The 27086-nt window shown below is 46.6% G+C and overlaps 2 protein-coding genes across 4 annotated transcripts in view; both read left to right on the forward strand.

Annotated features, from left to right (window-relative positions):
• The window catches only part of LOC119707818 (alpha-2-macroglobulin-like protein 1), a 28419-nt gene extending 24997 nt beyond the window's left edge, over positions 1–3422 (forward strand). Inside the window, exons 33-37 of the mRNA XM_038153366.1 lie at positions 355–445; positions 1163–1231; positions 1484–1586; positions 2747–2788; positions 3191–3422. Of these exons, the coding sequence (XP_038009294.1) occupies positions 355–445; positions 1163–1231; positions 1484–1586; positions 2747–2788; positions 3191–3216 (331 nt within the window). The 3' untranslated portion in view covers positions 3217–3422. The remainder of the gene's footprint in view (positions 1–354; positions 446–1162; positions 1232–1483; positions 1587–2746; positions 2789–3190) is intronic.
• A 5623-nt stretch (positions 3423–9045) lies between these two features.
• On the forward strand, positions 9046–26936 carry PHC1 (polyhomeotic homolog 1). Of its 3 annotated transcripts, XM_038153711.1 has the most exons (17): positions 9090–9104; positions 11208–11280; positions 12929–13085; positions 13695–13805; positions 14990–15067; positions 15562–15603; positions 15812–15961; positions 16875–17030; positions 17935–18433; positions 18746–19506; positions 21153–21300; positions 21393–21601; positions 22192–22306; positions 22911–23019; positions 23697–23847; positions 24374–24605; positions 24857–26936. In XM_038153711.1, the coding sequence occupies exons 3-17, from the start codon at positions 12972–12974 to the stop codon at positions 25009–25011; spliced, it is 3030 nt and encodes a 1009-aa protein (XP_038009639.1). In that variant the 5' UTR covers positions 9090–9104; positions 11208–11280; positions 12929–12971; the 3' UTR covers positions 25012–26936. The 3 variants fall into 3 exon arrangements, with proteins under 3 accessions (XP_038009558.1, XP_038009721.1, XP_038009639.1); XM_038153630.1 differs by lacking the exon at positions 11208–11280 and having other exon boundaries at positions 9046–9104; XM_038153793.1 differs by lacking the exon at positions 15562–15603 and having other exon boundaries at positions 9052–13085.
• The last annotated feature ends 150 nt before the right edge of the window (positions 26937–27086 follow it).

Genomic DNA, 27086 nt, shown 5'->3' on the forward strand with positions numbered 1-27086 from the left:
CTAGAGTGAGAGTCTTGATCCATATTCTCCATGCCTTACTGTCCTTACTGTAAGAGAACAAGAGCAACATTTCCACTCTCAGCCTGTAACAGCAAAGGTAATTTCTACCTTGGAGAGTGCAACAGGAAGCCATATTATTTCCACATTAACCATAACACATTTGCTGCACAATCTCTGTCCATATTGAATGAGTCGATGGGGACCATTTTGTCCCTTTGTCCCACCAGTTAGACATACTGCTGAGGTTTCATATCACTGTAGGGCACGGCAAAGTTTGGAAGTGTCCATTAGTATCTCCTAGAAATGCTGTGCTGCCTTCCACATCTAATGTGCTTCTCTCCTGACCCGCTTCAGATATGTCGGGGATCGTGGGACGAGTAACATGGCCCTGGTGGAGGTGGAGATGCTGTCAGGGTTCATTCCTGTTCAGAGCTCTGTGAAAGAGGTAAGACTTTTCCTTCAGCTTTCCTTGAGGATATCAAAATCTATTTTCCACATGTAGCTCAGTGAGAAATATCCAAACATTTAAGAAGTGTCGGAGAAAGGTAATTACAAGTGCAGATATAACAGGCCATTTCACAAGGCAACTTCCCACTTGCACAAGTGGTTGTGCAGTTTTTCATGTCCACAGTGAGGATTGCATACACAGAAAGAGGTCAGAGAGAAGATGAAAAAGCACCTAGTTAGAATCACCTGGTGTGCATTGGGCCCCTTTGCACTTACCAGTGCCATTTTTAGGGGTATTCCTATAATAAATAGGTGTATTCCTATAACAAATAGTTGTATTCCTAAATAAATAGGGGTATTCCTAAAATAAAGTAATGTTGAATCCCATAGTGTCGTTCAATGACAAGCTCCAATGTTCCACACAATAGCGAGAAAGACCCAACATAGCCTCGTACCAGCCAGTTTTCCCTTTGCTACAAGTGATGGCAGTAGGAACATGGCCCAAGGACACTTGTACCAAAACTGAAAAATATTTTCTAAGGCTTGATGTGCTCCCAGCAATCTCAATGCCAAGGAAGGCGAACGTGACTAGTCCCAAGGCTAGGCTAAGTGCTTTTGTCAACAGTGGTTCACTGACAAATACCAAACCTGCTGTGAAACAGGGAAGCCCAATAAGCTGATGTTAACCAAGCTTATCTCTTGCCTTCCTATACAGCTGGAGAAGGTACCCCTCGTGAAAAAGACGGAGATAAAACCGGACAAAATCACAATCTACTTGGAGGAGGTAAGAGGAGGACCACAGGGAACTGCCCATTCAAGTAGTAGCAACTGAAGTACTTTGCATGGGGACTTTCTCAGATTAGAAATACAAATCTCTAGGCTGGTCAAGCAGGCTAAACTTCTCACAGAAGAGAAAGAGGGTCGAAGAGCCTGGAAAGATAGAAATAAAACCTCTGATGCAGAAGGAGTAAAGTTAGTACGTAGGTGATTTTGAGATGATCAGTGCTTTTTTGCTCACTTCCATTCTTCTCTCCAGCTGGGTGAGAGTTCTCTGAAGCTTAACATCTCAGTGGAACAAGATGTTGAAGTGCAGAACCTGAAAGCTGCAACAGTGCATGTCTATGACTACTATAAGCCCGGTGAGATTCCACTGACATTGGTGTAAAGTAACTATTGTACCCTCCACTCAGACATAATTATGTCTGTGACCCTAATTCCCTTTAACTCTCTTATTCCAGTGCAGGTCCTCCTGCAACTTCAAACTCGGGTTTCCTCTGTACAAAACTTTAATATTCAAGTAGTTAGTTGCTTAGAAAAGTTCTTGAGACAAGACTGCCTGGAACTTGGATTATGTTGTGGGGTGTTATGTGTTGCACAGCTGTGTTTGTTTTCGTCTTCTAGCTTCAATCTAGAAGGCTTCTCTGACAATTTGCCGTAACTTCTTCAGCTTTTTAGCTCTCTTGAGAATACTTAGGCATTTATTGAAAATCAGTATTACATAGTGCTACCCTGATCCACTAGAAGGCAGAATTTAGTCGTATGCATTTCATGTATAGTGTAATAATCCTACCATCCATTGTGTCCTGCCATGTCTCAGAGGATAATAGGAAAATAATTTGTTACCCTTTAAAGCTCTAAATTAATTATTAGCACAGAGAAGAGAGATCTTGATGACATTTTGAGTCTCTCTGATTATTCTGTTCTCAGTATGAGACTAAACAGCAGATGGAACATTAAGAATTATTAAAAAAAATAATTTGAGAACAAAATGGAAAAACTGCCACTGGAGATTTCAAAAGCAGCACTATGTGTCATATACTAAATTCCATTCTTGTCCCCCCTTCCACCATGGCAAGAAAAGGACACTTTTTAATCCAGCTATTACAGAGCAAAATATTGTCACCTAATATGTTCTTTCTCTGCTATTTCATCCTGTACAAGAATTTTTGTGCTTCGTACATACAATTTAAAGAGTGTTATCTGACGTGAAAATACTAATTATCACTAAATAAGCCAGGCTATCAGGACACGCTGTGGAAAGGTTTTTTATTTACAAAAAATGTCCTTGCATTAGAAGGTATCACAGTGCACAAGGTGGTCTTTTATAGCTGTGTGGGATACATGTTGTGGGGACAGATTACTGGCCTGACCCACTAGAGATGTTTCTTTATTTCTGCATTCACAGTCTGAGGAGTGAAAAATTAAGGCATTGGGGTGGTTGTGCTACTGAGAAAGAAGTTTGGCACTACCCTGCCATGCAGTCCTGCAGCTCACCACCCTGTCCCTCTTCTTTCTACAGATGACCACTCGGCAAGAGAATATGCTTTCCCCTGCAGCTCAGGTTAGTGCAAGCAGCCTTCCAGCTGGGACAGGGCAGAGGACTGGTGGTAAGCAGGCAAAGCATCCCACCTCTGCTCTGCATTTAATCCTGTCATGTGATGTAGAGCCTTCTTGGACTGCAGGTTTAATTGGGATCTATTCATGAGTTGTGGGCACAGTTTCTAACCCAGGTATTAATCTCAGTATAGACTAAGGCTTGAGCATACCATGGAAGGTTAAAATGATCTCTTTTTATTTAATTTCAATGCAGTCCTCATAGCATCCCAAGTCTAAGTATAACTGGAAATGCCCATGTCAATGATAAAAAGATGTTGCAACTCATGCCATAAGATCTCTTAATCCACAGACACCTTCTAAAAATTCATCAGACACTTTGCATTTTCTTTCCTCTTTCTTTCTACAGATGCCTCAAAGCAGTTTTCCTCCTAGTATGCTCTGACTCTGCAACCTGCATGGGAAAACTTCATGGGTTTTCTGCCTGCATGGGAAAACTTCATTTCTCCAGCTCTCCTCTTCTCTGCTGTGTTGGAAGCACCCTATTTGCTTTGCCCTATGTTTCTATGTGAAAACTGGCTTAATACACATTAGTTTGGGAGCAGGTGAAATAAAGTATGTGGAACCTGGAAAGAAGGCAATAATGTGACAGTTGATGAAGATTTCAGTGCATGAAAAAGAGAGAAACACTGTGCATGTTGTGGTTACATATTTTGCATTTCGTCACCATAGTGATTTAAATCTCTCTTCTCCCCAAGTCCCATCTCTGAGCTCCCTTTTCAATTCAATTAACTCAATAGTTGATCCGCAACCAAACTCCATGCAAAAAAAAAAAAAAAAACCAACAAAAAAAACAACAACCCAAAACAACAAAACAACAACTAATTATTAACCCTGATCTGGTTTACTGCCTGACCCTGCGAGTAATTTTTCTGTCACAACTGAGGAGTAGGAACAGGCAAGGGAATGCTAAGGAAGAAATACTTTACCAGTTCATTCAGACAGAAAAGAACTGTACAGCAAAGTCTTATGAAGGGAGCAAATGAAACCAAAATAACACTCACTACACATTCACTGCATGTTTAGACTCTGACAACACCTAGCCCCATCCTGGCAAGACATTAACCCAAATGACTAATCCTTACCTGTGGCACTACTTAAAAATACAACAATCTGAGGAATTTCAGGATGCAGCACATGCAACAAGACAACAGAGTGTATGCAGATGGCCCAGCGGGATATGCAGTGCCATTAGGAAGAGATAGCACTCATAAAAAGGGGGACGCTGGATAAGAACAAATGGGTACTAGTTCCACAGAGCTGATGCAAAAAGCAGACAGGGTTGAGTTCAAGGAAGCAAAAATATGAAGGGACAAGCCTCCAAGGATTGTTCCCCTAGCATTGTCCCTTCCCAAGACATTGTAGGAGTCAACAGAGACTATTCAATGGTACTCTGCAAAGGGACCAAAGCAAGACCTGTTGCGGTGGCCTTCTTGGCAAGTCTCTTCCTCTGGATATTTGGGCTGGACTGGAAGAGCTTTGGGGTTAGAGCCCTCTGATCTGCTGAACTTCAGATAGGGAGGTTGTAAATAAAACCTGAAGCCTGTAACCCAGCATGCTCATTGTGCCCATAAGCCACGCTCTCCCATCTCTAAATGGACATGTGCCAAGGGTCTGCTTTACAGTTCATGGGATCAGATTGCCATGAAATTAGATCCCGATAGAAGCAGTCCACCAAGATTCCTCTGCTTCTGAAGACAGGATCTCTTGGCACCTTGTACCTGCATGCGGCAGATAAATGAGAATAACAAGTGTGTGAAATATGAATACAAACAGATATTTCCAGGCTGCGGTTTCAAATCAGATAGTTGTTATTCAGCTGCAGATGAGGGGCTGAGGAAGCTGGCAAAACAGAGAGCTGAAAAAAAGCCGCTGTGTGGCAACCTCCCATAAGATAGGAATGTATAGTAGAAGTCAGTGAGGTCTTTGCCTCTTGAATTAAATATTAGGGAATGCAATAAGTGGCTAGTCTGTTCTGGATGGGCAATCTGATGCTTGCTCAGTTCTGTGGCTGTTGAAAAGTGCTCTCTGTCCTTGGTGACATCCATAGGAAATACCTTCCAGAGCAAGAAAGGAACCCTTGTAATGTGTAAGCAAAGGTAGGACTGGTGGCCGGGAGACTTCCTTCCACCACCTCACTACAAGCAGCTGTGTGGGTCTTGGTTGCCCAAATAGTCTGGAGGCAACTGGGAATTTTCCTGCAAAGTTTTGCTGCTTTAATCTGTAAAAGAAGAAGGTCCAGAAGAGCGTAGTGCAGGTGGCAGCTAACAGGCAATCTGGTCATCAGCATCTCAGACAGCAAGGGATTTTTCTGCAAAGAGAAGCTTTTAAAAGGAATGGGAAGCAGGCCCCTTGAAAGAAAGATGACTGTAAGCACACAAGATGGCCCCGTATGGATTCTGACCTTGTTAGGGCACTATTATAAAAATAAATGACATATTAAAAATCTGTACATGACAAAGGTAGTCTGTACATTGAGCAGTCCACCACAAGAGACAGGGCTTTCCTTCTGAGGTACTGGAAGGTGATGGTCTCACTTCCAGGCTGAAGTGAGTAAATGGGTGTGGAAAAGGGAAAGAAGACAAATGCAGTTACATAGACTACATGTCTGTTTATATGCCTATACTATAAGAATCTGTACGGCACAGTATGCAGGCTCATGCTCATGCTAAGTGCTGTTTATTCACCTGTGTATAAGGTTCATTTACTACCACTGTCTTCCTGATTAACATGGAAAAAAAAAAATCCTGTGAGCTCGGAAGGTGCACTTTTCCTGCAGGGCCACTGAGTGTCACCATCGCTCCGTGGCTTGCTCTGCAAGATGCCGTTTCTCCAGGGATTAAATCTCCTTTTCTAAAACGGGCTGGATTGGGGGGGGGGGGGGGGGGGGGGGGGGGGAATCATTGGCATGAAAATAGGCTGCTTCTTCCTTTTTCCCGGAGCTGGGAAGAGCTGCACCTAAAACGTGAGCTATCTACGCAATGAATTCTGCCTTATGTGTAGGCAAAGCATTTGACAGGTTTCCAGCCAGACCCTCTATGCCAGTCTTCCAATTCACAGCATGATGCTCAGTGACAACAATCATGGGGCTGAACAAGTGCTTTGTCGGGAGACACTAAAAAGGCTGGAATCTCACCATTTGGGGAGCAGAATGAGCAGAATAGATATTGGCCAGGGGCACCTGCTTTCCCTGAAAGTATTAAGGGCAGCTGAACCTGCTGGACTGAAAGGTCCAGTGGCTTCCTTTTTTCCTGGGTCAGTGGAGGTGAGTGAGAGCTTACTTGTTTCACACCCCAGCAGTAGCAGAATGGTGTGCAAGTCCACAAAAGACATGTGCACATAGGTTAACATTGACAGGAGACAATACTTCAGAGACTCCCATATCAGCACAGTGTCACTGGCCTGATCCTGTTCCTAAGGATCAGCACTTAGAGAAATGCATTTTCATAGGTCTCAGGTTTTTGGCCCAATAAACCTTCCTACATGCTGACTGGACAGACCACATGCACAAAACAAAGAACAAAATAACACGGGAAACAATTAAAACAATTTATTAAAAATGTAATGCAGGCTCAGCTGATCAGATAGAAACCTTGTGCAGACAACATACTGATTGCATTTGACTGGCTTTGTTTATACCTACCTTCTCTCCATTTGATCCACTTTGGTCCTACCATTTTCCTGCCTGTGATTTTTACTCCAAGCATACCAGTGCAGTTGTGAAAACCCTGAAATTCTCTTTATCGGTCCCAACATTCCCCCACAGCTGCTAACTACTCCCCCTCGTAAGTCCTAAAGGCTCTTTATTGCAGTATTTTCCCCTAGTCCTATTGCAGTAACTGCCCTTCGTTTGCATACATTCCAGAGAGCTTCCTCCTTTGAATCCACTTCAGTGTGTTTTGCAAGTGGGACAAATGGCTTAGTCGTTCATCCAGTTGTTGGGGCTTTTAGGCGTGGTTGATTCACGGGGATTACTGTTTGCTGGGTTTCCTGCCTTGTCATTGTTTCTTTGTTCACTGTCTGACCTTTTGTTTTGAATAACCTTAAATATCTCCTTGAAAATCAGCCAGACAGTTTTCCATCTGAATTGAAAAAGAACCCTCAGCATTTAGAGCAAGTATGTTTGGTAACAGCCCAAATGCCCTCCTGTACGGTGTGTTTCGCTGCTGTTTAGGCAGCAGCAAATATTATTCAGCGATTCTAAGTCAATGGGAATTGACTGCAATTCATAATGGGAATTTTTTCCTGTGAACTGATAGCCCAGCACTGTCATTACAGAGCCAGATGCAACTTTCTTGCAACATGAAGCTCAAAGATGCCCTTTGCAGGAGTATTTATGGTGCTTACAGCCTCAGTGGTGCTTGAGCTTCTGCACCTTGTACATGTAGATGGAGTGTGCTCATTCCTGTTTGTCTTTTGCTGCATCCCAACGGTCCTTGGTGCATGTGAAATAGCATTCTGAAAGGAAACTCACCAGCCCCCATCAACATGAGCTACTGCTCTGACCCGATGGGCATTTATTTTCTTAGAAACAAATATGTTGATTGTAAAATCATGGAATACTTTGGGTTGGAAGGGACATTAAATGACTAAATCATCTAGCTCCAAACCAACAGAACATGGGCAGGGACACCATTCACTAGACCGGGTTGACCAAAGTCCCATCCAGCCTGGACTCAAACACTTCCAGGGCTGGGGCATACACAGCTTCTCTGGGCAACCTGTGCCTGTGCCTCACCACCCTCACAGGAAAGAATTTCTTCCTAATAATTAATCTAAACCTGCTCCTCTTCATTTAGGAGCCACTGCCCCTTGTCCTGTCACTGCATGCATACACACTTCCTCTCCACTTCCCATCCAAAGACGACAACATTACAGTTAAAAATTCCTAAATTTGCCATAATCAACCACTCATACCCCAAGCCAGGCAACTGACAGGTAACAAACTGATGCTCTTTGAGAGTAATCAAGAGAAGCAAGGTCCAAGTGCTTCTCTGCTAAAAGCTGCCAGCAAGCTCTGGCATTGTGGGTTTTTTATCCTGTTCATACAGGTTTCTACTGTGCACCTCTACGTGTGTACACATGTAGAAGGCAGAACACCTCCTGCTGTGTCCTGTTTGTTCATCAAAGCTTGTTGCAGGTACCAACACAAAGTTTACAATCTACATTCTTCTCCCAGGCAACTAGCAACAGGACGAGAGGGCATAGTCTTTAGCTGCTGCGCCAGGGGAGGTGTAGGCTGGACAACAGGAGGAATTTCTTCACAGAAGGAGTGATTCGACATTGGAATGGGCTGCACAGGAAAGTGGTGGAGTCACCATTCCTGGAGGTGTCTAAGGAAAGCCTGGATGTGGCACTCAGTGCCACGGTCTATTGACATGACGGTGTTCGGTCACAGGTTGGACTCGATGATCTCAGAGGTCTTTTCCAACCGACTTGATTCCGTGCTACATAAAACGACTAGCATTTAACAAGGTTGATTAGTCTCCAGAAGGACGGACGGTAAAGCGAGACGCGGCAGAGGGGACACCCGCTCAGGCTGGCGAAGAGCGCTGTACGCCCGCCGAGCACCCGGGCTCTGACTCCCATCAGCACCGTGCTGCCTCGGTGCCAGCCCCGCAGGCACAGCCAGAAGCCGCGGGCGAGGACCGGGGCCGGCACGGGGCCGGGCCGGGCGCTGCTCCCGCCGTTCCCGCCGCCGCCGGACCGCGTCCCGCCGGGCTCCGCTCCCGTCACCCGGGCAACGGGCAAGCGGCGCCCGGGGAAGGCACCACGTGCCCGGAAGCGCCTCGAGGGAGGAAGTGACGGAGCGCCGGGGGAGCCCCAGAGGCCGAGATTTAAAAAAAAAAAAAAAAAAAAAAAAAAAGGAAAAAAAAAAAACCCGGATAAAACCAACAAAAAAAATCAAACCAAGAAAAGGAAAAAAGGGATTAAAAAAGAGGGATACGGGGAGAGGGGCGGGCGGAGCGGGCGCGGGTCCCGCCCCTTCGGGGCCGCCCCGCCAGACCGCGGCCCCGCCGGCGCCGCCGCCAGGTCCCGCCCCCGGCCCCGCCCGCCCCGACACCGGAGCTGCCGCCCCGCCCCGCCCGCTCGGCCGGGCCCGGCTGCCCGCGCGCGGGGGGCGTGTCGGGCGCGGCGGCGGCGGCGGCGGTGCGGGGGCTCCGGTGCGGCGGCGGCAGCGCGGGTCCTGCGGGCGGGCGGGGGGCGGCGGAGCGGAGCGGGGCAGAGCAGAGCAGAGCCGAGCCGAGCCGCGGCGGCTGCAGGTGAGGCGGGGCCCGGGGCGCGGGCGGCCGCGGCGGGGAGAGTTCCCCGGGGCCGGCGCGGGATGGAAGTTGACAGCGGCGGCGGAGCAGCCATTGTCTGTCCGGCCCGGCCCCGGGCAGCTCCCCCGCGCAGCCCCGCTCGCTCCCCCGGGCAGCCGCCGCCCGGCTTCGGGCATCCTGCGGCGCATCCCGCCTCCCGCCGCGGCGGGGCTGCGGGCACAGCACGGGCGGGCAGGGCGCCCGCACGCCGTGTCGGATGAACTTTGCTGCCGGAGTTGCCGGCGGCCTGGGTGGCTGCCGCCGCGCTGTCCCCTGCCATCCTCCCCTCCTTCCATCCTTCCTTCCCTCTCTCTTTCCCGCCGCCGGCCGGGCGAGGCGCTCGGCGGGGAAAGGCGGGCTGGGCACCGAGGGGTGGGGACCAGGTGCTGCGAGGGTCCTGCAGTGCTGGAGCGTCGCACCCGCTGCTGCTTCCAGAGCATCCCAGAGCAGAGTCAGCTTGTCCCGGCAGTTCCGCACTTCTGCTTGTGTGGCTTGGAAACTATTGTAGAAACATACAGTATCAGCAGCGAGGATGCTGTAGTACTGGGTGCTAGCTTTGCTCCTCCAAACCTGTGGTGTAAACCCGTGGAAATCTTACGTGTTTCCTAACTTAGTTTCTCAAGGATGAAGTGACAAAATCACTTAAGAAAGTTAGAATATGTTGTGCGGGCAGCAGTCGTGTCCCGGGGGAATGGATGGGGTGAGCAAGTAAAACTTTTCAACCTCCTACCTAGTGCTTAGTGATTAGAGTATAGTTTGGCTTGACTTTGTCTGCTCTTGTGCTTGAGAAAGGTCGGGAACTTGTAGATGGGCCACCTGAGGTGTTCTCGGTGTGTGCTGGGATCCGCAACTGTGGGTTAGGTTCTGGAGTGGCCCATGTTCTCATGCTTGTACTGCTGTCTGAGCCAGTTTTATCCCTTCTCCTTCCCGTCCTTTTTGCTGTGTGGACATTCCTGCCATGGTGCTAAAAAGCTTTTGTATCCTTCTGTGTCTGTCTTTTAGGGATGCAGTTCTAGCTATTGTTCAAAGGTTAATTTCCAGTAGAGGCCACGTTGTTAACTGTGTGTTAGTTTTCCTTTTTTGGTTTGTTTGTTTGGAAAATCCATGGTTTAATAATTTTTAGTAGGTTATCCATCTCACGGAGCAGCTAGCTGAGTCAAGTGATGTGATAGCCCAGTGATCACTAGGTTTTTGTAAGAGGAAAATGCTTGGGGGTGCAGTTGGAGGAGGGGAGAGTGTGTAATTCTCCTATTTTGTGTGGAAATGGCCTGTGTTTGGATCAGATTACACTAACATGGAGCTGCATCCTTAGATGAACTTGCTTGGGAAAATGCTGTGCCTTTTCACTTTTGTCTTTGGAAAGAGTTTTGCTGGGTAACTCTGCTTGCTGTAAGTGACTTAAAATTCTTACTTACCACCCTTCTGCAAAGTGAGCATATGCTTCTCTGTCCACATCTCCAAAAGGCATTCTGCCTACAAAGAGAGTAAAATTTTTCTATGCCAGAGGTGTTTCAGTAAGATTCTGTTTATGCTAGGACCTGATTTTAGTAAGCTCTAGATCAATATGGAGCTCTCAAAAATGCTGGAAATCTTAGGAATCGGTGGTGCTGCTTACTGATGAAACACAGATTGATTGGTGGAGTAGAGCACCAGGGCAGAAGCCTGGTTTCTCCTGGTGAAGCTGTTGAGGACAAGGGTATTTGCTGTAGCTAAGGTGAACATCAGTTACATCCTTTCCTCTCTCATGGGCACTTGTGGCATCACAAGTAAGGTAATTCAACTCAGTGATCTGGCAGGAAATAGGGTTTTAGGTACCTTTTCTGCAGTTACCAAGTTGATCTAATGAGCCCCAGAAGCGAGGTGAAGGAGAAGGAGCATTGGGAAGTTGAGGTGGGCAAGGGAACATAAATTGTTTCCTAATGGCATCTGAGCTACTGGAGAACTTGGTGCAATGTGTGTAGCTTCATGTGCATTTTAACCCCACTGAAAGTACTTTATTTATCCACCACAGTTTCATTCTTTCAAAAAGTCTGTATTCTCTCCCTTCTCTCTGTTTATTTTCAGGCTTCATTTAATCTTTTCCTCTCTGGAGAAGATCTTTATGGCAGTTGCTTCTCCAAGAGCTTTTATATTCTAGGTAGGTTTATTGACAAGTTGTTTCTGGCTGAAATAGGGTTGTGCCTGAAGACAGTAGTGGCCAGTTAGGAAGAGGTGTGTCTCAGTTGAGGAGATGGTGGCCACTGCTGAAGTAGTGCAGGAAGCCAGTTTTGCATCAGCAGGGAGATGCCTGGGCAGGGCTTGAGGGCAGAGGTGAAGATGTATTTGGAAGACCGGACTGGAGCAGCAGCACTCTGCTTGCCAGTTAAAGAATTTTTCAGATTTTGAGGAGCAGGTTTGAAGCAGCAGTTCCCTGATTTAGCCACCCATCCTCTGCAGAGTTAATGCTGTTGTCCTACTTTGAAGTCATCTGCTACCCTTAGCACCATTTCAGAATTTAAAAAGTTGTCTGGCTGAGAGTATTGTTGTGCCTCCTTTTCTGCTGCACAGGTCTATTTGCTTATACACCAAGAAAATGTTTGGCGAAGGTTGTAAAGCTCAGAATCTCTGGATTTAAAAAGGGCTAGATAAAGGGGCTGTGCTGGTGCTCTGGCTCCTAAAAGCTCATTTACAGGGGCCTCATTTAGAGGTCTCAGATATGCTACAGAGGAACCAGCTGGTACTTAAAAAACAAATAGGCTGTCTCAGTGATAAGACTTACCAGAAGTATTTTTTTAAAAATTTTACATGGAGTTTTAAAACGTCAGGTTGGTTTTCTTTTTTTTCTGGTGGAATTCTTTTGTATAATCACTTTTCTCTCCCTTTTCTGACTCTAGCCCCTGCTGCTGCTACTCCCTGTTTAGCTCATGTTTCTTGCTACAGGAAACTCTCATATCATCTCAATGTGCTACTCTTCTACTAAGTACTCTCTCTTCAGTCTCACTTCTCTTCCTCTTAGCTGATGAAAGCCTTCTCCAGTCCTTTCTCAGTCCTAGAATTCACTGCAACTCGTCTTTCTGCTGCTGGAAGGTCTCCCTGGTTCTGCATAGCCTCTTCATGTCATGAAAAGAGCAGCTTTTGCCTCACAAGTGTTGCCAGTGAACACTTCATCCACTCTGCTTCTGTTCCTCCTGAAAGGAACTTGCCACCACAGATACCAGCTTCTAATCTAATATTCAAGTTAAAATCTGTTTGGAGCAACAAGTAGCTGGAAAGTTTGTGTGATCAGAAGAAGAAACAGTCGAGGGCTGGGGGCTAAACTGGGAGAAAGAGAGACTGAGTTGGTATCAGTAGGGCATTGGAGCTGAGGGACTGGAGGAAGAGAGGCTCAGAAATTGCCAAAGTGCATTGGAGGACTGAAAGCACAGTGCAATTCCCCTCAGTTTGCTAGTCTCTATTGAAAGGAGAGGCACTCAGGTCTGTAACCAGAACTGTTTCAATGAGCTGCAGCTGTTTCTTCATTCCCCTACCTTTTTAAGAGTTCAGGATGCTGTAGCTTGCAACTATAGCATGGCAATAAAATATGAGAATATGCACATTACGTTTCTGATGGTGGTAATAAAAGATTTAAACTCTGAGTAAGATTTCTGGGTGATTTTAGAATCCCAGCTTCCCTGGTCCCTGCAATGTAGCAAAGATGTGCAGGGAGACTGGTATTGAGATATTCTAGTACAAAAGGTATGTAATGTAGTGAAATACAGTTTGGTTCTTTCTGCAGCCTGACTTAGTTTCCAATTCTTTCAATGTAGATCTGGAGTCCATCTCAGCCTGAGCTCCTGGGATCCTGTCGCCATGGAGACTGAAAGTGAGCAGAACTCCAACTCCACCAGCGGGAGCTCCAGTTCTGGAGGAAGCACCCGGCCTCAGATCTCGCAGATGTCTCTCTATGAGCGACAGGCAGTACAGGTGAGACATCCCAGGGTGGGCTCTGGGATGGCAGTGCGCCACTGGAAGGTGGTGGTGAGCTCTTTTGTGTTCCTCTGCGTTGTTGTGTGTCAAGGTGGGACCGTCATCTTTTCAGATTGTGGACTGTCATCTTTTCAGATTTAGAAATTCTTATGCTAGGCCTGATGTTTAGTTCTTGTAGCCTGAGGCTTCATGTTTTATAGGTTACTCCTTCGGTGTCCAGCCTCCTAGATTTAATCTATACTGTAACCCAATAGATTTATCGTAGCCTGCTGTTCTAGAGCAAATCAGTTTGCCATCCCAGTTCCTATTGCCCTCCATACACAAACTACAGTGGAACTCTTGTCTGCCTGTGTGAGCGTGCACATCCCCGGATTCCTGAAGTTTATTAAAGTCTTGCAAGTGTGAATCCCACTGTCCTGGCATACACCTGTGATTCAGTGTGTCACCAAATTTGTAACTGTACTATGGATTTGGATGTGCTGATCTGGTGCCTGCTTTTTCATGCTCTAGAAATGTTCTCATGGCTTACTTACTTCTTCGTTGCTCTCTTCAATCACATTTCAACGGCATGCAGTTTTTGACAATTGGGTTTTCTTCTTTATCTAGGCTCTGCAGGCACTCCAGAGACAGCCCAATGCAGCCCAGTACTTCCATCAGTTTATGCTCCAGCAGCAGTTTAACAGTGCCCAACTTCACAGCCTGGCTGCTGTCCAGCAGGTGAGTTGCCAAGAAGCAGAAGGAGAGAAGTTGGATCAACCTCTGGGGAAGATCCAGAGGTTCTGTTTTGATACAGTGCCTTGTGCACCGAGTCATCCTGATCCCTGATGAGACAATGAGTCCCTAAACACATTGTTTAGAGTTAATACTAACAGCCAGTCAACTGGAAGCCTGAAGTAAAGATTAATTTTTTTTTTTGGCTACAGAGCAGGGGAAGATAAAATTTGACATCACCATTAAAGAACTTGCACTTCAGAGACCTATTACTACCCCCTGCACCTTCTTTAACTAAAAGATGGGTGGTTAAGTCAGCAGTGGATGCAGTAGTGCTTAAAAACTGTATTAAATGGATCAGGGGGTAGTAGCTTCTCTGAGAATAAACATTTGTGTTTGCATGAAATTTCAGGCAGCATTCTCTGAAATTTCTGTCTTGGAACTTAGTAGCCATGTTTCTTTACCAGCAGGGGGGTAAACCTGTGCAACCAGGAAGCTGTCTCTAAATGAGACATATACAGATCGATATAAATCAATATATTTTATGATATATAAATGTTAATTGGTTTTTATTTTTTTCTTTATCAACTTTGCTCACCTACTAGACTTAATCATCAGCTTAAAATGGATTATGTGTGACATGAATACATTATTTTTGTGTAACAATACCTCAGTAGCTGTTCTCCTTGGCAGTTAGTCCAGGATGTCATTGTTCTGAAAATCCCTGACTGCAGTCTTACAGTATAGAAATAGAATCCTCTCATCAGTTTTACACAAATCTTAGTTACTAAACTAACTAAACTCATGCAAGGGAATTCCCCTGGCATCAGAGAAGGGGAAATAAATCTATCAATATTTATGTTCTTCCACAAACCATATGCTCTCTAATCTGAATTTTGTTACTTGGAGTGCTATCACTGCATTGCTACTAAACTGCCTAATTAGCCCAACAAATTGCTAATATATTGTGGGGAACGTCTGGGTGTTAGCAGTGGATTCCAGCATTGGGGTGAGGGTTGCAGTGTGTACTATGACAGGCTGGGCAGGAGTAGCGCATGTACCCATGGGTGGAAGGACTGGAGGTCATACACTCTGAGGGTAAGGGACTACGTGCTCTGACAGAGCCAAATAATTGGGCTGGATTGAAAAGTTTCTTCAGGCACTTATTTCTCTGCCAATCTCTCCTGCAGGCTACAATTGCAGCCAGTAGACAGGCCAACTCCCCCAACACTAGCACCTCGCAACAGACCACCACCACCCAGGCTTCTGTAAGTAAAACTGCTCCCTCACATACATATCAAAGCCTCCCTCCCCCTCCCCACCTTGTTCTGTCTCCTCCTTGTCTTTAAGGATGCACACAACTTCTAAGAATCCTGGGAATCAACAAGATGCTGACAGCTTTGAGGATTTGGGATGCTGTCGTTATTGGTGGGGCTTGAGGAAACCAGATAAGGTTTTTGGGTGGGAGAGGCCTCTTAGCTGGAAAGGTAGACATGGATCTCTGTTTGCTGAGGCTTTGGGGATACATTGTCATGGATTAGAAAAGGATCAGGACTTGTAAGAAGGAGGAGCCGTGAGCAGCTTTTGTCTTAGGCAGAGCAGTAGTTTGTTGAATGAGAGGATGTCTGGTTTTGTAGCAAGTGTTGAGGAGCTTGGATTTGCTCAGAGAGTAGATGAGTTGGTAGACAAGGTTTTGTGGGTTTTTTACCTTTACTTGGGAGGCTGGAGAAAATGATGTATTTTTTTGGATCTCTTATTGCAGTTGCATGCTAACAGTGATTCTCAAGCTCAGCATACAAATGAGGTCAGTATCCAGGGCTCTGGCTAATATAGATTGTGTAGCCTGTAGGACAAGCCCTCTAAGACAAGAACTTTCTTCTTCTTGGTCCTCTGTGGGATACAGGAAAAAACTGTAAAATATCTGTTCTGACTGTACCCCACTAAGCATATTTGTACTTATTTCTTGGTCTCCATCTCTTCATATGTGATTTGAAGCTTTTTTCTCTTCTAAGATCAACCTTGCCACCACCTCAGCTGCTCAGCTGATCAGTCGGTCCCAGAGCGTGAGCTCCCCGAGCGCCACCACGCTGACGCAGTCTGTGCTCCTTGGGAACACCACCTCACCACCTCTCAACCAGTCACAAGCTCAGATGTACCTTCGGGTAAGAGATGTTCATCAAAATGTGTCCTGACCACGAGCCCCACTTAGCAGCCACTGCAGAGTTTCACTGCTTGGGATTACCAACACCAACAGACTAACCTAGCTTTAAGGATGTTGAAGTATATTTTTTAAAATTGCATGGGGGAGGTCTCATCCCTGAAACCACAAGTTTGATTCTGGGCTCAGCCTTCGAGATCGATGAGCTTTGTATTGTGTGGCTCAGGTGAGAATATTGACAACTCTGTGGTTCCATAGCACTTCTCGCTATGGTGCAAATGTGAAATACATGTCCTAGACTTGAATGTAGCTCACAGAAATAAAGCTACTCTTCTGGTTCAGTGCTGGAACAGATTTACGTGGTAAATTACTCTTCTACTGCTTGCTGAGCTCAGGGATGTAAGTCAGAATTCAAGTAAGCCTAGACAAATAAATCAATGTGAACAAATGTCATCCTTTTAATTGCTTTGATGTCCAGCTAGGTAGAAAGCATTAGGCTTGACTGTGGAGTCAAGTCTGGGGTTGCAAAATATTGCTTGCAAAATATTTTCTGTTTTCCAGTTGACTTCGGATATAGATTGTAATCCCCTACTTTTCAAGCAGCAATAATCTCGGATGTATGTTTTTTATCACTGTTGTTCAACCACTTCTAGATACACAGCCTTGGGCAGTTTGTGGGAGTTAGCCCAGGCCTATGTTAGATAGAAGAGTGCTTGTTTCCATAAGGAAACTGTTCCCAGTTTCCTGCTTCGGAGGGTTATGTTCAGTGTTACAGTGCAGGGAGGGTTGGTGGTTTTGCAGTGTGTGACATTGCAGCCTGCTGTTCCTTTATGATCTGTTTGCTTGTGGTTTTTTTTTTGTCTTCCTTTCTCTTCTACCTCCGTTCCTTCCATTGCACGTCACCTGATCCTCAACAGCCGCAGCTGGGGAACCTGTTGCAGGTGAACCGGACCTTGGGCCGCAATGTGCCTCTCGCCTCCCAGCTCATCCTGATGCCCAATGGGGCTGTGGCTGCTGTCCAGCAGGAGGTACCACCCACTCAGAGTCCTGGGGTCCACGCAGACACAGACCAGGTCAGTGACCGTCCTCCCTTTCCCCTGCTTCTGCCACACCACACTCGGGTCTTTGTCTCAAGCTGTCTCTGTATAGCAGATTAGAGCTATTTTATCCCCAGCCCTTATCCCTTTGCAGGCAGATTTTGCCACCGTGATTTTATGTTTGCTTTCTGCCTCCAGAGATGAAATTTCTGAGGTGAGCACAGGCTGGATCAATCCCATCTTTACACTTTCTTGGTTGTGATTGCGTGAAAAGAACTCTTGAGTTCTATGTACAGTTTTCAGTCACGCTGCAATTGAGAGACTTTGTCAGAGGTAGTATTCATCCAAATTGGTTCATTGTTGTAAAGATGCCAAAGACTTGTCTGAAGCAATTTTTTTGCAGAAAAGCCAGCTGTGATCAAATTTTGGAGATAACGTGGCATTTGGAGCGGAAGTAAATACAGAGGATGACAGCACCAAAATGCAGAGTGAAATTGGAAAGGGTGTGGGCCACGAGTAGATCTGTGGGCCTGGGGCAGGCAGGTGGCACAAAAATTGAAAATGAATGACTGGTTTTTAAAGGGGCAACTCAGTGCTTCTAGAGCTGTTCTGAACTACCCATGCCAGGGTATGGCAGGCAGGTCTGAAGTCTGTCCCATGCCCTGGAGAAAAACTGTGTCCCCAGATCCTGTTCAAAAAGTGCCACGAGATGTTTAATTTCCATCAGAGATTGAGGAAGGAGAGAGTTCAGGATAATGTGCTTCCTGTGGAGAGCTGTGCTGAGCTCTGCCCTGCAGTGTTAGCAGCTCCTCACATGAGACCTGAGGCATCAACTCAGCCTGCATCCCAGCAGAGTGTGTTGCTTACGTGTGCTCTGTCACACTCCCGGCAACTACCATGTATAAAGCGCGTGGATTCTGTTTGGTGCGTGTGTCTCTAGGTGCAGAACTTGGCTGTGAGGAGCCAGCAGACCTCTGCCACTAACGCCCAGCTCCAAGGCTCTGCTCAGAAGACAGCCCTGACAGGCAGCTCCCAGGCTTCGGGCTTACCGCAGGCCAGCAGCACGGGCCAGACCATGGCAGTGGCGCAGGCCTCCTCCAGCGGGGCAGGCCAGTCCCTCAACCTGAGCCAGGGAGCAGCGGGCAGCAACGGTGTCTCCGGGGGTGTGGTGGCCAGTGGTGGGAGCCAGCCCTCAATGGGACTGAGCCAGAGCTCCTCAGCCGGTGCTGCTGGCAGTTGCCAGAGGAAGGGCACCGGGGTGGTTCAGCCGTTGCCGGTGGCGGCTGCCCAGGCCGTGACTGTCAGCCAGGGGAGCCAGACAGAGACGGAGAACGCAGCTGCAAAGAAGGGTGACACAGACAGTGGTGGACAGCAAACGGTGGGCATGAACCTCACCAGGACCGCTACACCAGCACCCAGCCAGACGCTGATCAGCTCAGGTAAAAACCCATCTGTTTTTTTCTCTTCAAAATCATTGGGCCTTCACAAGAATGACATTTGGAAGCCTGGTGATAAAATGTTTTCAGACACATCTCCCAGCTTCGGTCCTCCCAGAGACTTGTCTCAAGGGGTTATCCCTTTCTATTAGCACAGGAAGTTGATTTAATCCCTCATGTCCTCTGCAAGTAAGCTGTCAGTTATTTTGGAGTTTAATGCCTCAAACCAGTGCAGTGGCTGCCTTATTTTTGTTGTTGCTGTTCCCAGCTGCACTGTTGCTAACTTTTGTTTTTTCTTACTCTGTTTTTGTATAGCGACATATACGCAGATCCAGCCACACTCGCTGATCCAACAGCAGCAGCAGATCCATCTGCAGAAGCAGGTGGTGATCCAGCAGCAGATAGCCATTCATCACCAGCAGCAGTTCCAGCACCGCCAGTCCCAGCTCCTCCACACAGCCACCCATCTCCAACTGGCTCAACAACAGCAACAGCAGCAAGCAGCATCTCTGACCCAGCAGCAGCAGCAAGCTCAGACTCCACAGCAGCAGGCTCCCCCTCAAAACCAGCAGCAGGCACAGACCCTTGTGGTGCAACCTATGTTGCAGTCCCAGCCACCGCATTTACAGCTCCAGCAGGACAGTCCGTGCCAGCCAGCCACCAAATCACCTGTTCCTATCCAGTCAAAATCTCTGGTCACCCCCATCAAACCCCCTCAGCTTGGGCCTGCCAAAATGTCAGCAACACAGCAGCCTCCGCCACACATCCCGGTGCAGGTAGTGGGCACTCGGCAGCAGGGCTCAGGCCAAGCCCAAGCTCTGGGCTTGGCTCAGATTGCTGCAGCGGTGCCGACTTCCCGGGGAATGCCAGCTGTAGTCCAGCCTGTTTCCCAAACCCATGCTGCTTCCCCATCATCATCTTCAGCTCCAGCGTCCTCACAGGAAGCTCCCCCTCTCACCACAGGGGTGAATTTGGCACAAGTTCAAGGCACAGCCCACATGGTGAAGAGCCCAGCTTCCTCTCCAGTTGTGGCTCAGATGCCAGCAGCATTCTACATGCAGTCTGTCCAGTTGCCAGTAAGTGATACCATTGAGAAGGAGAATAGCATATGGATTCTCTTTGTTCATTCCTAGGACACCAATCGCAGTCCAGGCCCAGGTCAGTGGGATGGGATGGGTAAGGGTTTTGGGGAAAGGGATGTGGAGACTTTTTTACCCTCAAAAACACTAATTCCAATCCAGCCCCTGGGGTTACTGACTACAGGCGTTTCTCTTCCACATTATCATTCAAAGGCTTGCATGAAGTTAAATAGGTGAGACTCGGAGCGTGCCCCAGATGGGGTGGGTGTCCACATCACGTACTGAGTATCCCATTTAACTGTGGGGTTTGGTTCACCTTGGCTGGCTGCTGGATGAAAACCAAGTTGCTGCTCCATCACTCTCCCTTCACAACGTGACAGGAGGAGAAAAATAGTGAAAAGCTTGTGAGTTGAGATAAGGATGTGGAGATCACTTTCCAATGACCATCATGGGCAAAACAAACTCAGTTTGTGGAAATTATTTATTTTACTGCCAATTTAGTGTAGGATAATTGAAAATAAAAACAAATGCAAAAAATAGCTCCCCCCTTCTTCACAGCCTCAGCTTCACTCTTGACTCTTCTACCTCCTCCCTGAATGCTTCAGGAGGACAAGAAATGGAATCTGTGGTCAGCTCATAAGGTTTTGTCTCTCCCTCATGCTTTTCCCTTGCTTTAGCATGGGGGAATCCCTCCCGTGGGATACAGTCCTTCACAAAGGATACAGTCCTTCATAAAGTCCTTCTCCAGTGTTGGCCTTTCCCACAGGCTGCAGTTTTTCATTAACTGTTCCAGTGTGGATATTTCTGGGTTACAGATCCCTTGGTGTGTGATACCATCCGCTGACTCGAGGCCTCAGAGGATTCCCTAGCAACAGGCTATGCAGAGGAAAACTCAAATTCCATAGGCTTTGTCCATGCTGTTGTGAAATGTCCAGCTAGGGCCTACCTAAATCCATGAGATGACAGCACTTTGCCATCTCAGATCATGGAATCATAAATAATTGGAGTTTAAAAGAATCCTAAAGATCATATAGTTCCCCATGGACTGGGACACCTTTCTGTAGACTAGGTTGCTCCATCCAACTTTGCCTTGAGCACCTCTTTAGCCAGTTGCTGAGACTCTTTCTAAACTCTGTCTGCTTCCTCAGGCAGGTGTCACAGGATTTGTCTTGATTTTTAGAGCAAGGGGTCAGTTTTGCTCCTCATGTATGTGTGTCCCCTACTCTTTTGACTCTCCATTGAAACTGATCTGACTTATCCAAAAAGCCTGTTTGGAAGCTGCTGGGTGAATGCCATTCCATTTCTTCCTGCAGTGATCCTTTGAGGTTCACACAGTGTCTTGGTCTTACACCAGTGTATCCACATGACTTGGAACATCAGATCCTAGTCTGTGGCATGGTAGTCAGTCTCCTCAAGCTTTGTTCCTTGCTAGGCAAATGCTCCCAAGTAGAGGTATGTACTGAGGGAGCTTGAGGCATCTCCAGAAGAAACCAGGCTGGAAATCAGGTATGATGGAGCAGGGTGCTTTGTTGTTTTTGTTTGGTTGGGGTTTTTTTTGGTTTTTTTTTTTTTTTTTTTTTTAATCTGGCTTCTTTGCTTTGGAGCTTTTCTATCTGCTTACGTGTTCCTCTTTATTCATGCAGGGCAAATCTCAGACCTTGGCAGTAAAGCGCAAGGCAGAGTCAGAGGAAGAGAAGGAGGAGCCAGCCACTGTCACCACACTCCTGCCTGCCAGGTCCTCTCCCGTAACAGACAGCCCCAAAAACATGGAGGAGAAGAGTGGCCTTGGAGGTGAGGTACAGAGGAGAGCTCTGCCTATGTGTGCTAATGACCTGAAGTAAGTAGAGCAAAGTTAGCTCATGCCTGTGCTGTTACCTTTCCAGATAATTCTGATACCGCTGCCATTGCAACCCCAAATGCCACATCAAGTGAAGGAGTCTCGGCCACCCCCACCTCTGCTTCCACCCCAAACCTGGCACTGGTGTCACGTCAGATGGGAGACTCCAAACCTCCTCAAGCCATTGTCAAGCCCCAGATCCTCACACACATCATTGAAGGCTTTGTCATCCAGGAGGGAGCAGAGCCCTTTCCAGTAAGGAGGTTTTTGCTGTGGGGGAAGGAGGTGTAGCACTTTCTTGGGAGGGTGGTGGGCTTCCATCTTTGCATAGGGGTATCTTTCCCCATATTCCAATTCAGCATTTTTAGCCTGAGACACAGTAAAGAGGAAGGGAAGGGAAGGGAGGGCGGTGTCATGAATGAAGCCAGGCATTAAGAGGTGTCATTAAAGAGAAGGGGTTTGAAGGAGTAAAGCAAGTGTTGCAGCAACTGCTTACTCCAGTTGTCACCAAAGCAATAATTAATGCAGGAATTGTAAGGAGCCTCTCCTCTCTGTGAGGGAAAGATGCATTTTGAACAGGCAGCAAGTGAAGTTGAAGTAAAGAAGGGGAAATGGAGTTACATGGAATTGGACATTAATCAAGGCAGATAGTGATTGGGGATCTTTAAATGAACAACCAAGCCTGTGAGTCAGGAAGCAGTAATGACTTTTTTCAGCATCTCTCCTTCCCTATTAGGTAGAGAGATTCTTCTGAGTTGAATTTTGAGCTGCACATACCTTGGCAGAGGGTGGTGGACACAGGGAATCCTTTATTGGTGGGTCCAACTCATTCTCTCCCTATCCAGGTGGGTTGTTCTCAGCTGCTGAAAGAATCTGAGAAACCACTGCAGGGAGAGCCTCCGTCTGGTCAGAATGAAAACCTGTCCAGCAATTCTCTGGGAGAGGATAGTGCTTCCATGGGTGAGTTTCAAGACCAGGAGGACTAGCTAGTGTTACTGAAAGTTTCTGCTCTGTATTACTAACTTAATGCATTACAGACTTGTATCTCTATGTCCCAGCTCCCTAAAGACTTGACCTGTGGAACTAGGATCTCGCTGTTTTTGAGTGCCAGAAGACTGAAAATGCTTTTTTTTTGTTGTTGTAAATATGATCTAACACATCCTGTGTCAGTAGTAAGCAGGAGATTCTGAACTGTACTTGTCTTTAATGACTCTTAAGCTGTGAAGGATGTGTAGACAGAGCAGAGTGATGGAGATTTCCCCCACAGCCTTGCAGGATGGGAAGAATACACTTTTTTTTAAAATTATTTTTTATTTTATGGTTCCATTAAATGGTACTGACGAGGAGAAAAAAACTGCTCTGTTCGATATCCTGGGGTCCTAATTAGTGGGGGTTGTACTTCTCTTTTCCCAGTTGCTTCCCCAAGCTAACTACTTACTAGATTCAGTAGAAAACAGTGCTTGGCATCTGTCTGCTCAGAAGAGCAGTGGAACGGGGAATCATTGGGTGTGTGATATGCTTCAGTTCAGATCACCATCTGGTGTGTGTCTCTGTATCTCACTAGAGCTTGACAAGAAGGCAAACTTGTTGAAGTGTGAATATTGTGGGAAGTATGCCCCAGCGAGCCAGTTCCGTGGCTCCAAGAGGTTTTGTTCCATGACCTGTGCTAAAAGGTAATAACAGCAAGATGTAATATTCGTTATCTGTGACTGCACGTTTGCTGGAACTGGGCATGTGCCCCTTCTCCAAGCAGTGTACCACCTTTCAGTATATCTGATCCTCCCTCTGTGGCATGTACTAGCCACAGAGATCCTTTATCACTCTAAATGATTTGTAAATGCTTTTAGGTCTGGAGAGGTGTATGTGATGCTGAGTATAAACAGGATTTCTGCCTTGCTCCGAAAATGAACTGAGAAGGGGGAAATTCTTGGGCTGTAAAGAACTTCTCTTCAGAGAAATGTACATTTGACTGACTAAATTAACGCATACTGGTAGCTGTCTCATGCATTGGTACTGGACAAAGACACAAGGGAGCACTGGGGAAAAAAACGGGGAAAAGTTAGAGTAGTCATTGCTGCCTCCTGTTGTGTGTCCAGAGTGCTTGTTATGGGTCTTTTTTCCCATAGGGGAATTACTTAATTGACCCTTCAGATGTTAGATCAAGACTCTGGTGTCCAAATATTGCTTGTGTCAGAGGTCTGGACTGGTTCCTTCCAAGGGGAAGTCTTAGAAGGAGGAGGAACAGAACTTGATGGTGAAGAGGAGTCTTATCCCCATCTAGAGCAAGGAGAAGTAGTTGGTTTAGATAGTTGCTGCTTTCTAACTGCTGCTCTGCTTCTGTTTACTTGAGGTACAATGTCAGCTGCAGCCATCAGTTCCGGCTGCAGAGAAAGAAGATGAAGGAATTCCAGGAAGCCAACTATGCCCGTGTGCGCCGACGGGGACCACGGCGCAGCAGCTCCGAAATTGCTCGAACGAAGATCCAGGGCAAGCGCCACAGGGTAAGGACACACACCTGTCAAGGCAGGTCTGCGTAGGGTTTGTCCCTTCTGGCTGTACCACTTTGTCACAGTGGATGCAGTTGTGTAGGATGTGCCGTGGGCATCATGACACACTTGTTACACAAGGCACGGGGAGCTGTTCTAATCCCTCATGGACTGCAGGAAGTGTATTCATGTTTGTACTTGTTCTGTGCACTCTGTGTTCGCTCCTGTGTGCATCTTGAAGGTCTCAGTGAGTGAGACCAGCTGACAGCCTTGGCAGAAAACAATCCACTTTTCCCATTTGATTAGCAGTCTTTCACATGAATGACTTGAATTGGGCTATAGATGAATTGAATGAGCCTCAGTTCTGATGTGAGGAAGAGAGGGAGCTCTTCTGTCAACTGTCCCTGTACCAACAGCCTGAGACAGTTGTTCCAGACTGTTGGGACAACTTCTGCTGCTCCCAGTGTCTTGTTTTGCAGCTTGTAATTGTGAATTTCTTACAAAACGCCTTTTATTTTCTTTCTTTCCTATGGGTTTGTAGGGCCAGGAAGACTCGAGTCGAGGCTCTGATAACTCCAGCTATGATGAAGCTTTGTCCCCTACATCTCCAGGACCCCTGTCAGTAAGGACCAGTCATGGAGAGAGGGACCTGGCAAACTCTAATATGGCCCCCCCTACCCCAGATCTACATGGCATCAACCCAGTCTTCCTGTCCAGCAATCCTAGTCGTTGGAGTGTGGAGGAAGTGTACGAGTTCATTGCATCATTGCAAGGTGAAGTTAAGATCCTCTCCTGCACTCTTGTGATCCAGTAGCATGGGGAGTTGGGCTCAGTGGTGCCTACTGCTTTTGGACAGGTTTCTGAATTGGAGTAGATCACAGAGATGGATTCTTAAGATTTATTTCTCAAGTAGCCTGTGTGCTCAAGGAGACTGCTTTTCTGTACCTGCCAGAGATGCAGGAGGAATGAGGGGAGTGCCCAATGCACAGGTGTTTCTCACTGCATTTTTTTGTTTGCTTCACAGGGTGCCAGGAAATTGCTGAGGAATTTCGGTCACAGGAAATTGATGGTCAGGCCCTGCTGCTTCTGAAGGAGGAACATCTCATGAGTGCCATGAACATCAAACTGGGACCAGCTCTCAAGATCTGTGCCAAGATCAATGTCCTCAAGGAAACCTAAGAATTCTGAAACCAGAGGTCTCACTTTTGCTCTGGCCCCAGGGCAGCTGCCAGTTTTGGAGCATCCTGCTGGGGTGGGGAAGAATGGGACAGTCCCCTGTGGTCTTGCATTCAAGAAGAACAAGAAGGAATTTAACTGATTGAAACTGCCATGCACAAGCCCATCTCTTGGTCTCTTAATGGTGCTACAACGTTGAGGAAAACTGCCACCTGGGGCCTTTAAACAACTTTCCTTCTTCCTGATTTTCAATATGCCTCCCCTTTATACACCACATAAAGATGTTAAAGGGATCTCTTTCTGTCTTAAAAGATTTCTGAAAGGGAGCTGCCCTCAACCCTTTCTGCCACAGCAGGTCTGCTAGATCTTAGCTTTGAATATCATTGCCAGAACTCAAGGCATAGGAAGAGCTGGCCCCGCACGGACAGTGGGAGCACCTGTGCTTGGGGCTTTTATGAAGGGGAAATAGCACATTGCAAGTGACAGAGGTGACAAACAATAATTTGAGCAAAAGGGGCTGCTGCTTTTCCACTTATAAAAATACCTAGGCTGCTCATGAACTGGGTTTAATAGCCATTCCAGCATGCATACCAAACTTGAAGGCCTGTGGCAATAGGATCTGTCTTGTCTTCACTCTGCATGTCTACAGGAGACAGTAAAGCTAAAGTGTTGTGGCAGCTATTCACTCCAAGTGCTCCTCTCAGAACCAGTCAGAGGATTTTTCCTGAGTACTTATGACCAAGTGATGGGAAACTCAAAGGGAAGGGGGATTGTTTTACATTAGGGAACCTTGCAGCACGAGGTTTGTCTTCCCATTGTGTTAGAGCATAATTTACAGATCCAAAGCAGTCTCCAGAAGCACCAAGGCTCTTCATGAAATGGGCTGGGGTTTTGTTTTGTGTGTTTTCTTACCAGTTTGTATTCTTTTCGTGTCTGTCTTTGTTATCCTCAGGAGAGCTTACAGGACAAAATTTAGGCTGACAGGATTGTACTGCTTGCCTCAGGCTTTTTTTTTTTTGGTTTTGTTTTTTTTGTTGTTGTGTTGTAAAACAAGTATTTCTCAGTTACAAGAAACCAAACACACACCCTGTAAGAAGTGAATACTGATCTTTGAATATGACTTCTCATTTCTAAAGGATAGAATTTATGTTACAGGCTGATTTTCTCCTACTCAGCCCCTCCAGGTTTGCTTAGGGGTTCTTTGATTGTTCTATTTTTTAAGGACAAAATGTGGTATTCTGCAGTTTTGTAGCCAAATTGCCAAAGGTAAAAACCTGGGCTGTTATTCTCATCCACAAGCACCTCTGCTTCAAACAGGCAAAACACCTGAAGGAGTTACACAAACTGTGAAGAGGTAAGTGCCCTCTAGAGCCAAATACCTGAAAGCAAGATGGTGTTATAAACCATGTATCTCAGCTTTTCTGTTTTCAGAAGTTTCACATGAATATTTGAGTGAAACGTAAGACTGTTCTCTGTGTTAAGCACCTATTGTTGCAGGAAAGGTGTAGTGGCATGGGAGAAAGCCTTATAGCATAGGTAGGAAAACATTAGAGATCTTAAAAATGGGCTATTTATTGACCCATGTTAGAAAAAGAGGAAGGAAAGTGCTTAGTAGATGGATAAAATGTGGCAGCAGCTTCCTAGTCTTAACTGTGCTGCTGAATCTCACTTTTGTGATATCCTTTTTCATGTGAGAAGACATCTGAGGCTTTGTGAATGCAAATAGGCCCAAAGGAAGCTGCCTGTGCTTGCTTGCACCCTGGTACCACGGTTTGGTCTGATGTAATCTGGGGACAGGGGAGGAGGAGGTTAGAATCAGCAGTGAGCAGAGAAAGGCTGCCCTTAAAACATTTTATCCTTAGCAGGCAGGGTGTGGTACAACTCCTGCTTAGTTTGACCCTTGGCACGGTAGGCAGACAGGTAGCCTGCCACTCCTGAGGACTGGATTTTATTTCAGTCATATGGGAAGGCTTCACTTCTTCATTTCATGTTCAGTGTTCTTAATAAAAAAATGCTTGATCAGGCTTTGCAGGTCTGGTTGCTTTTTAACCCCCCGAGTGTATGGAAAGTACAAATCT

Source organism: Motacilla alba, chromosome 1 (assembly GCF_015832195.1).
Source record: "Motacilla alba alba isolate MOTALB_02 chromosome 1, Motacilla_alba_V1.0_pri, whole genome shotgun sequence".
NCBI lineage: Eukaryota > Metazoa > Chordata > Aves > Passeriformes > Motacillidae > Motacilla > Motacilla alba.